The 12,368-nt window shown below is 40.1% G+C and overlaps 1 protein-coding gene across 1 annotated transcript in view; it reads right to left on the reverse strand.

Moving 5' to 3' along the window:
- Nucleotides 1–2,767, reverse strand: part of afap1 (actin filament associated protein 1) — a gene marked incomplete at its 5' end in the record, with an annotated part of 107,597 nt that extends 104,830 nt beyond the window's left edge. Inside the window, 1 exon segment of the mRNA XM_037681507.1 lies at nucleotides 2,681–2,767. Within this exon segment, the coding sequence (XP_037537435.1) occupies nucleotides 2,681–2,764 (84 nt within the window).
- Nucleotides 2,768–12,368: the final 9,601 nt, after the last annotated feature.

A 12,368-nucleotide genomic window follows, 5' to 3' on the forward strand; every position in this document is an offset into this window, starting at 1 on the left:
GTCTCTCATCCAAGAGACTTCCTCAGTCTGAGGTGCTGTTTTCAGCTCAGTCTCTTAAATATTAGTATATTTAAGAGACTGAGCTGAAAACAGCACCTCAGACTGAGGAAGTCTCTTGGATGAGAGACGAAACGTTTCTATATTTTTTTGCTTTGTTTTGTTTTTTTTTGAATGTCCAGAGGACCAGATTGAACTTTTTTGGATTTTTCTACCTGGATTATTGAGCATGCATCAGGATATTAGGCTTCTTGCTTGTAGTGCAAAACAGTGCAAAAGATCAAATGTAGTTTTAGCCATATGTTTTAAACAAAAGAATATGTTGTTAACTTAACAGTTTCCAGTCTTCTCACTTGAGAAATGAACAGAGCAGCAAATGAAAACACTCCAACCCTCTAGTGGGCGACTCCTTCCGCTTTAATGGAGAGCTGACACAAAATGAGTCTGTGGCTTTGACCAGAGGGTCTCACAGTAAAATCACACAACACAGCATTCTTTCACAGATCAGAGAGCAGGTTTTTCTAAAGCTGACCAGCGCTTACTTTAACTTTCGATGGGGGAAAAAACAACTTTCGACGGAACACAGCGTTTTGCGCATGCGTCTGAATACGGCAACACTACGGCAAGCCGGCCGTAACTAGCTTGTAGCTTTGCTACTTAGCTCTCAAACAAAAGACTTTAACACCACTTGCACATAGTTTTCAACTCAAAAAAAGTAACAATTAAATCTGACAGCTCTGATTTTACACTTGAACACCACTTACGCAGTATTCAACTACAAAAAAAGTAATGATTAAACTGAAAACTCTGATTTTACATCAGACACAGCATTACTGCGGTTAGTCGGTAGAAGTCAGATCTCTATCGTAGGCAAAATTTCTATCGTTTCTACGGTGTACCATTTATATCGCGCATTCCTACTCTGACTGGGCCAAACTGTGGCTCTGGTTCTCTTTATTTGACAAAAGCAGTGTCAGTTTAATCCCTGTGTCACACCCCCCCCCCCCCCTTAATTTTTACAGATGATGAAGATCTACCCTGGCCACATTCAAAATAATGGAAATCTGTTGCAGCAATGGAGAACATTAATCCATGTGAAGATTAATATTGGATTGCATTAGAAACAGGTTCTGGGCTCAGGAACACTTCCATAGATCATTGCACACAGTTCACAGATGCTGCTTTAAGCTCTATCAGGCAGAGAAGAAGCCAGATGTGAACACCACCCAGAACCATTGCCATCTTCTCTGGACCAGAGCTCAGAGCTGGACTGAAGCAAAGTTCAGAACTATCCTGTGGTCAAACAGATCCATGTTTTGAAAACCATGTCCTCTAAAAAGGAGAGGGAGCAGCCAACATGCTATCAATTCACACTTAAAGTCTGGCTCTCTAATGGTATGGGGGTGCATTAGTGTGAAAGGCTCCATCAGAAAAGTATCAACATATCGTTCAACAACTTATCCAGACTATGTCTTGAATATTTCTAGAATTGCGTTGCTCAAGGTGGCTGCATGTTGGAGAAGCTCTGTTACATTCACTCTGGGATGTTGCTTTTAAAAACTTTAATTCCTCTTTTTTTCTGGATATAAATCGCTTTTTTGGATGATTATTTCCTCTGGTTTCGGATGCTGTGCAGCTGGAAGGATTTTTACTGAGACCATTTTACTTTCGGACATTTGTTATGATGCCATGACAACAAGGTGATGTTTTTTACAACTGGGTGCAGCTGATTAACAACTTAAAAGCTCAAATAATAGCTCCACTTTAGAGTGGACTGTAGATGCAATGATGAAGCCGTCTACAAGAAGGGGCAGAGCAGACTGCACTTCTTGAGGAAGCTGAAGTCCTTCAGTGTTTGCAGCAAGATGCTACATATCTTCTATAAGTCTGTTGTAGAGAGTGCTATCAATCAATCAATCAATCAATCAATTCAACTTTAATGTCCATAACATTCAATGAAATGGACATTTGTCTTTGATATCTGGCTTATAAAAACAACACAAGATAAAAATGCTTTTTCTGCCATCATCTGCTGGGGTAGCAGCACCAGAGCAAGTGACTTAAAAAAGATCAACAAACTCATAAAGAAGGCTGGCTCAGTTCTGGAGACTCCTCTAGAACCTTTGGAGATGATTGTACAAAGAAGGATTCTTCATAAAATGAAGAACATTATAGACAACCCTCAGCACCCTCTTCATCAGACTGTCATACAACAACAGAGTGTCTTCAGTCAGAGGCTTCTTCAAATCTGTTGTAGGACAGACCGCTACAAGAGATCCTTCCTGCCCACAGCTATCAGCATCTAGAACAACTCTTTAATAAAACCAGAATGATGAGGTACAACATTTAATTTCTCTTTGGGATTAATAAAGTATTTTTGAATTGAGTTGAATATTTCAGCCATTTGATGCATCATGAAACAAAACAAAGCTAGAATAACACAGCAGACAAGAATGGGGAATAATTATTTCCAAAAACTCCAACAACTGGTCTCCTCCATTGCTTGACGTTCACAGACTGTTGTTGAAAAGACAGGATAATATACAGTAAGAAATGTGGCCCTTTTCCAAACTTCTGGAGATGTGTTGCTGACATCAAAATCAAAATTACCTTTTAATAAAAAAGGGTATGACATAATGAATAGGAAAAGAATAAATAGTACAAGTGTGTGCATTGTCTTTACCTTTTCCAGTTCGGTTTTGTACACGGGGGATCCAGATCTTGCCCCATCCAGATCTGCAGTCCCGTTAACACACACCTCCCTCATCACCTGGAAAACAAAAAAAAGAGTTTTTTTGTTGTTTTTACTCAGACTGCTGTTTACTTCCAGTAAAAGGAAAGTCCATGTGGCCTTAGTGCAAGATTTGAACAGGGCCTTGGATCCTTGTTGGTGACAGGGACAGATGAACAGTGAATGAACAAGTCGGTGCACTCTTTAACAGAAAAACTCCCCCACATCATAGCCACAAGCACTCTGACCCATCTTTGGCTCATTGGTTTTGGCTCACAGGGTGCATAGTTGGATTTGGCGGGGGGAAATGACAGGCTGTGGCTCCATGGGTCTGGCTCAAGAGACTGAGAGGCTGGGGTGGGAGGTGGGGGACAGAGAGTCTTTCCTGTACTTTATTGCTGTAAGAGTTAGGCTGGAGTAATATCTGGTTCAGATGTGTACTACAAAGCACACTGAGATGCTGACTAGGACTTTTCATAAAAAAAGACAAGTTGCTGTGTTTTATAACCAGCTAATACTTGAATATAACTTTGTATTTTTCTTCTTCTTCCACTGAATATACTCCTGGTCCAGTGTTTGTGTGTCCTGGCCTCTGAGCCTTCAGCCAGATAGGACAGCTGGCGGCCCGCATCTGGTTTTGATGGATTCTGGTTCTTCCTGTCAGAGAAGAGTTCTGGTCTCAGCTCACCACAGAATACTCAGGTCAACAGATTGAAAGTATGGACTCTATGTGATCCATTGCTTTCCACAAGTTTTTATATTTTTTGACATACTGAACTGGGTTACTGCAGCAGGAAACAGAACCGAGGCTAGTTGTACCTAACTGAACTGTACCATATGATCCATATGATAGAAAAGTAACATGTAGCAATATAACCCATCTGAAAACTTCTTGCATTCCAGACAACATTTTGCTGGGTATTGCTTACTGTTAAGTGAACTTACCAAAGCTTTAATACTCATAGCTGATTGTCTAGATCATATTTTTCATCAAAAGCTAGGGGAAAACCTCGCACCACGACAGATAGATGATATATATGAGATGTATGAGATAGATAAGATAGATGATAGAGGATGGATGGATGGATGGATATATACACAGACAAGACTATTTTATTAATCCCAGGGGGGGAAACTCGAGGCATCCATTACCATTTGCTAAATATAGATAAATAGATGATAGAGGATGAATGGATAGATGGATGGATGGATGGATGGAGGGAGGGATGGATGGATAGACATAAGTAATCCTAGGTGGAAAATTTAAGGCATCCAGTAGCATTTGCTAAATATACCAAAAATGCATGATACAATAATCAAAAACAAACAGAACACAACAATTTGAAAAAAAAAAAGCATATGCACAAGGTGGTAGGGTGTACTAGGGTGCACCGATTGCAGTTTTCTGGCCAATCACCAATCACCGATTTCTAAAAAGTCTGACGCGCCGATTCCAATTTTGGCTGATACGGATTTTGTTTAATAAGAGACACTGTCAGGCGTTACAGGGTCATAATGCACCTTCAATTTTCCAATATTATTTTGTTGAAAAACATGCCCTTGAATAATATCCTAGAAACAATACAAACTTGTTTTAACTGGCCATGAGGTAGTGCTCTGAAATATAAAAGAAGTTCAGACAATTGTTGTTAAAACTTAAAAAAAAAATAAAAAAAATAAAAAAAAAAATTGGTAAAATTGGTTTCTCATGCAAGTATCGGCCGATTTCCGATTTCCCAAAATTAAGGAAATCGGCTGGCTGATTTATCAGTGCATCGGTGTACTACATTCATGATTAACATATATTTATATATGCATTCAGGTCTCTCTTGTAAATGAGTCCTCAAGTTGGGATTAACCAGATAAATCATAATTTTGTACATAAATAAGACGCACCAGCTGTTAAGCCGCAGGTATTCACTGTACAGTGAATATAAATGTGCAGCTTTGTCTGTGCTGTACTTGATGAAAATCAGCCAATTGATGGCAATCACAGCCTATGGCTTGCTTTTAACATGCACTAAGCTTGAGTGGTCATCCTAGGTATACTTAAAGCTTCAGGTTTTGACTCATCGTAACAAACATTATACCCTTAAAATGAACAGAATACTGGCAAATATCTACTGGTAAGCATAATCACTGGGCATAAAACACTAAAAATACAAGTGTCAAACACCTACGTAACTGAAATTATTTTAAAATTATACAAACCTGGAAATATTATCCAAAAGTCTTAACGGGGTCAAGTGACAGGAAGTGAAATACAATAGTACAGATAAAATGTGGTACCGGTAAATATTCATTAAATCACTGGTAGAACCACTAATTTTTATTGTTAAATAGCTTTGGTATCAGCTGCTGTTTTTAAATCTACCTTTACTTTCAAATGATCTTATCTGAAATAAAAATGACGGGATTTCGCTTCAGCGCTAATGAGGAGAGGAGGGAGTAAAGGGGAACAGCCCCCCTCCCTTTCCCCCGCTCAGTTTCATGAGTGAGTCGAGCTTAAATAATATACCTACTGGTATTTAAACACATTTACCATAGACAGATTTTTTTAAAACTTTGAGAAATATGTACCAGTCTTGACTGGGGGGGGGGGGGGGGGGGTGTTAGTGGGAACAGCCCCACCTGTTGTCTCCGCTCCGTTTAATGTTTGGATGCGAGTGTAAGGGTGCATTCACACTAGCCCTGCTTTAATCGAACTCTAGCTCGTTTTCCTTGAAAGTCCGGTTCGTTTAGGGAGGTGTGAACACGCCATCGAACTCTGTCACGGAACAAAAAGGCAAACTCTGGCCCGGGCTAAAACCTAGGTCTCGGTCCAGTAGAAGCGAACTCCAGCACGGTTCGAGTACAGTGTGAATGTAAACAGACCGGGCCCCGCTCCTCAGGGTAAACAAACACGCATTGCTCTGACCTTATATGGAGCCGTCCGCTGCCTTGTGTGGAAAAACAATATTCTCCATGGTCTTCTGTCTCATCTTCTGCTCATGCTAAGTCCATTTTTGAAAAATGACAAAATATAACTCCTAAAGCTGCTAAAACTTGATGCCACTTCATTTTTATTTTTATTTACAGAAGAAGAAGAAGAAGAAGAAGTGTCTTCAGAGGTTTTTGTGTCGTTTCTTTCAGTAGTTCTTGGTGCAGCGCCCCCACAGGTGAGCGGGGGAATAGGTTGGTTCAACAGGTTGACTCGACTGCACAGTCCAGTGTGAATGCAAACTCACCAGCTCAAATGTAAACAAAAGGTCATGAATATTGGTCCCGAACCGAACCGAGTCTACCGGACTATCTAGTGTGAAAACGACCTAAATGACGTAGATCTCTGTATTTAAACACATGTACTGTACACAGAAAGATGTCACACAAATAATTTTGAAAATTTTATTAAAATATGTACAGACTTGGGGCAGCACGGTGGCGCAACTGGTAGAGCTGCTGCCTCTCAGCGAGCAGGTCCCTGGTTCAAACCCCGGTCCAGGGGCCTTTCTGGGTGGAGTTTGCATGTTCTCTCCGTGCATGCGTGGGTTTTCTCCGGGTACTCCGGTTTCCTCCCACAGTCCAAAAAAAAAACATGCATGTTAGGCTGATTGGTAACTCTAAATTGTCCCTAGGTGTGAGTGAGAGAGTGAATGGTTGTTTGTCTCGTTTGTCTCTGTGTGGCCCTGTGATGGACTTGCGACCCGTCCAGGGTGTACCCCGCCCCTCGCACAGTGATTGCTGGACATGGGCACCAGCGAACCCGTGACCCAAAATGGAATAAGCGGGTAAAGAAAATGGATGGATGGATGGATGTACAGACTTGACTGATTAGAGCACTTCTGCTCAGCTGAGCTCACATCTTGAACAACTGGATGAGACAGCTTTAACACGGCTAAAAAAATAAAAATAAAAAAGCATTGATGGTCGACCAGAGTCACTCATCGCTCTGTTCTCCATCCTCTGTGCAATGAAACCTCTTTTTCATAGTCAGAATTCAAGAGGCTCAAAATACTATCACACACTGGCTCCTTGTCGCTCTCATCGTCACTCTCCCTCGTGCTGTCCGCATCATCCCGCAGCAGTCCAGCCTCATTAATGCACGTGTATCTTGTGCCCTTTTTGCACTGCCAATTCTGGGCAGCCCACCACAGAAATAACCCTTTTGCACCAGTACTTTAGCTAGTATATTTAGCTGATTTGAGGCTGATTCAGGACCTCTTTTCGTCCCTGCTTCTCTGGTGGGAACAAGCAAGTTCAGTTGAGCCGAGTCCGGACCGAAACGTGAATGCAGGACTCTGATTGGTCAGGGGGAGGAGTCACTTGATCTCAGAAACTTTTCACTGAGCCGCCATTTACAATTTCTCTGGATGCGGAGCAGCGGCTGGATCTATTTTGAAGATTTTAAAAACAATAAACCTGCCATTTTTTACATTTTCTCGTGTGAACTTGATATATTTACCCACAGAGTTGATGTGATCAGTGAAATGTTGGACTTCCTGAGATTGTACCTTTAAGACCAATTATCAGCATGATTAACTCTGTCACTTACAATGTTTCGGATGAAAGACGAAACGTTTCTACAATTTTTTTTTGTTTCGTTTTTATTGAATGTCCAGAGGACCAGATTTAACTTTTTTAGATTTTTCTACCTGGATTATTGAGCATGCATCAGGATATCCATGATGGATAGTAGCTTTCTGAGGGCCCTTCACTCTGCCATCAATGTAAGGGACTCCAGCTGTGCTCCCATCACAGAACGAGCTTTGCTCACCAGCCTGTCAAGTCGCCCAGCATCTCTCGTCTAAATGCTGCCTCCCCAACACACAACAGCACAGAAGAGGACACTGACTACCACAGACTGGTAGAACATCAGCAGTAGTTTCCTGCAGATGCTGAAGGACCCAAGCCTCCTCAGGAAGTAGAGCCTGCTCTGACCCTTCCTGTAGAGGGAGTCCGTGGTCACTGACCAGTCTAGCCTATCATCCAGTTGTATACCCAAATATTTGTAGGTCCTGGCCAACCCCACATCAACCCCCTCAATCGAGACTGGCTTTAGGGTAAGCACAGACCTTCTGACATCCACTAATGTTTCCTTTGTTTTGCTGATGTTCAGCTGAAGATGGTTGGATTTGCACCACAATACAAAATCCTCAACCAGGGTCCTGTACTCCCTCTCCTGTCCATCCTGCACATACCCAAAGATTGCAGTGTGATCTGAGTACTTCTGCATATGTCAAGTCTCCGAGTTATAATTAAAATCAGATGTGTACAGGGTAGGGGTTGAACGAGTATATAATTTTTAAACTCGACATTAACCTAATAAAACCCGAGTAGAACTCGAGTATTGGATGACGTCATAGATCTCAAGATACAAAAATAAATTAATTAATTAAACCACAAAAAAAAGGTAATTATTTACCAAAAAAAAGACCAACAAAACATTGGGAGTGTATATTATGCTCCTACCATTTATCATACTGCAAATAAGTCACAGGAAAAACTAAACTATTAGTTATTATTATTAAACTGCAAACGTGAAGAAACGCAGCACGTCAAAAACGAAACTTTAACCGAAACTGGTTCTGGTGGATTGGACCCAGTGTTACACCATACTCTGTGACCTGCAACAGTGCAACACCGCCCCCTACGGTCATAAGTGGTCACATAATATGACGTCACTACGAATTCCCGACTTTACTTTTTTAACATTGATAGATGTCCTAGCAATCGATGTGTAAATTTCGAGTACTCTGTTAATGCCCTAGTACAGGGTGAACAGAACTGGAGAGAGCACAATATTAGAACTTTTTTTTAATGATTACTATGCTTCAGCAGCATGATTTTAAGAGCTGGATATATTTTCTGACATAGGAGAGCCCCTCCATGGAGGTAACAAAAAACACAGAACAGATGAATAAACTGAATTGAATTGAACAGATGAGCTAACATCATTCTATAATTACAGAAACTACACTGAGAAGACAACTAAGTTCATGCTCAATAATCCAGGTAAAAATCCAACAATGTTCAGTCAGGTCATCCGGACGGTTTCTTTTGTTGCTGAGATGTTTCGTCCTTCATCCAAAGGACTTCTTTAATCTGAAGAGCCACCAACAAATTTGAGTCCCAGAAACAGCACACTCCCATAGTGGAAAAAAACTAATTACTTGTCCTGTGCACCTTTTTCAGAGCCTCTCTCTACATATCTTCTAAACTGTAAATCATGGATTTGATCAGCTGGTCTCTCAACGCAAATGATAACATTTTCTCAACAAGAAGACGGGGAGAAGAAGAGCCCTCATGCTCTGAAGGGACATTCGCTTTGGGATACATCATGGATTCCTGGGGCCAGTGGAAGATGGTGTGTCTGTCCGTATTGTCCGTTGAGGACATAGAAGACGCATACATAATTGGATTTATGATAGCAGGATTCCTGCTTTTTTGAATTGGTGGATTTCTGACATACAGACAAATTCGGAAGACGTCGGCAGCGGATCTGGCAATTTTGAAGCTGCCTGCCATGTGTGAAGGGATGTGCCGTGCTTTGAGCGCCCAGATGCAATTGTTTTTCAAACTAAGCTGTAAGCTGGACGCGATTTCTGAGAATCGCAGGCCACTTGTGGATTCTGTAACTCGTTGGCATGATGGATTCGACCTTGGGGAAGGCTACAAGCACGGCCCGGCAGAATGACCACAAATCTGGCTGTTTTGGGTTTGCTATTGAGAAGTACCAGCAGAACGTTTAAAGGCAGACATAAAAAAAAATTAAAAAAAATCAAGCAGTCTCAAAACAATTGTTGTTATCAAATCTGCTCCCCCGCTTGGCCTTGAATAGGCCAGCTATCTCAAATTTCTCCAAAAGGTTATGTGAGTAATGAGGCAAGACACTGAACCCCTCCTAGCCTCCGATGTGTGTCCCATCAGTGTATAAATGTGATAAAGCTCTGATTAGTTTCTTTAGAATGATTTGTTCAATTAGATTTGTAGAGCTCTAGTAGAGTGCTGCATGAATGGGTAAACGAGGCACAGATTGTAGTGTAAAGTGCTTTGAGTATCTCGACAAGATAGAAAGGAGCTATATAAGTACAGTCCATATACCATTTATATGTATTATGATGTCATTGTATGTTGCAGTTTAAGTTGAGAGGTCTTTTTTGCACATCTTTTACACTGCCCCAGCCAAGACATGGTGTGAGTTATGATATTTTTTTACTACTGATGATTATGGCATACAGCTCGTGAAAACCCAAAATGCCTGTCCCAAAAAATTAGCATATTTCCTCCCACCAATGAAAGACAAGTGTTTTTAATACAAAAAACGCCAACCTTCAAATAATCATGTTCAGTTATGCACTCAATACTTGGTCGGGAATCCTTTTGCATGAATGACTGCTTCAATGCGGCGTGGCATGGAGGCAATCAGCCTGTGGCACTGCTGAGGTGTTATGGAGGCCCAGGATGCTTCGATAGCGGCCTTAAGCTCATCCAGAGTGTTGGGGCTTGCGTCTCTCGACTTTCTCTTCACAATATCCCACAGGTTCTCTATGGGGTTCAGGTCAGGAGAGTTGGCAGGCCAATTGAGCACAGTAATACCATGGTCAGTAAACCATTTACCAGTGGTTTTGGCACTGTGGGCAGGTGCCAGGTCATGCTGAAAAATGAAATCTTCATCTCCATAAAGCTTTTCAGCAGATGGAAGCATGAAGTGCTCCAAAATCTCCTGATAGCTAGCTGCATTGACCCTGCCCTTGATAAAACACAGTGGACTAACAGCAGCAGCTGACATGGCACCCCAGACCATCACTGACTGTGGGTGCTTCACACTGGACTTCTGGCATTTTGGCATTTCCTTCTCCACAGTCTTCCTCCAGACTCTGGCACCTTGATTTCCGAATGACATGCAAAATTTGCTTTCATCCGAAAAAAGTACTTTGGACCACTGAGCAACAGTCCAGTGCTGCTTCTCTGTAGCCCAGGTCAGACGATTCTGCTGCCGTTTCTGGTTCAAAAGTGGCTTGACCTGGGGAATGCGGCACCTGTAGCCCATTTCCTGCACACGCCTGTGCACGGTGGCTCTGGAATCGGCCCTTCTCCACAGTCCTCCTCAGGGTCCGGTCACCTCTTCTCGTTGTGCAGTGTTTTCTGCCACACTTTTCCCTTCCCACAGACTTCCCACTGAGGTGCCTTGATACAGCACTCTGGGAACAGCCTATTCGTTCAGCAATTTCTTTCTGTGTCTTACCCTCTTGCTTGAGGGTGTCAATGATGGCCTTCTGGACAGCAGTCAGGTCGGCAGTCTTACCCATGATTGCGGTTTTGAGTAATGAACAAGGCTGGGAGTTTTTAAAAGCCTCAGGAATCTTTTGCAGGTGTTTAGAGTTACATCGTTGATTCAGATGGTTAGGTTAATAGCTTGTTTAGAGAACCTTTTCATGATATGCTAATTTTTTGGGACAGGCATTTTGGGTTTTCATGAGCTGTATGCCATAATCATCAGTATTAAAACAAAGACCTGAAATATTTCAGTTGGTATGCAATGAATCTGAAATATATGAAAGTTTCATTTTTATCATTACATTATGGAAAATAATGACCTTTATCACAATATGCTAATTTTTTGAGAAGGACCTGTATGTACAGTAACAGGTCTCTTGTAAATGAGTCACTGAGGCTCAATGGAAACTAAGCTGTATAACTAAAGGTTGAATGAATGAATAGTACACTGAGGAGAGTTAAAGATGTGCTCGAGAAGCTCAAAACAGCTCTGTGAGAAATACTTTTTTTCTTAATTTTTCAAACGCTGTAAGCCTTTGCAACTCATGATGCTCCTGACTGAAAAAGGTTTATTCTTGTAACATTTCAGAAAAAAAATGTATACTTTTTTTAAACCATGTAAAGTTTTTAGTTTATGTTATTTGTTTGTCTGGTGTGATGGTGGTTTTGGGTTTGAAGTAATCTTTTTATTTTCTCTCTAAAAAAAACTAAAAATATTTTGCCCTGGCGAATAGCTGTGGTTTCATATTAGATATGTTGTTTATGTTATTACAAATACTTTAATTGTTAGGAGAATACTGCTGTTCAAAAGTGCCTTTTTAATGTACTGAACTTTTTTAAAAATATATAAAACAGTACCTTAAAGATGTTCTAAACATCTTTAAGTAATAATTTAATTTTGCACATACTAATGAGATTAACAGCGATTAATCACAAAAATATTTGAGATTCATCGCAATAAAAAATTTTAATCTTTGCCCAGCACATATATATATATATATATATATATATATATACACATATACATATATACATATATTTACACATATACATATATACATATATTTACACATATACATATATATAAATATATATATATACATATATATACACATATATATATATATATATATATATATATACACATATACAAATATATATACACATATACATATATACATATATTTACACATATACATATATTTACACATATACATATATATATATATATATAAATATATATATATACATATATATACACATATACAAATATATATACACATATACATATATATAAACATACATATATATATAAACATACATATACATATATATACACATATACATATATACACATATACATATATATACACATATACATATA

The sequence above is a fragment of the Nematolebias whitei genome, chromosome 1, assembly GCF_014905685.2.
Source record: "Nematolebias whitei isolate Nwh7 chromosome 1, NemWhi1, whole genome shotgun sequence".
Lineage (NCBI taxonomy): Eukaryota > Metazoa > Chordata > Actinopteri > Cyprinodontiformes > Rivulidae > Nematolebias > Nematolebias whitei.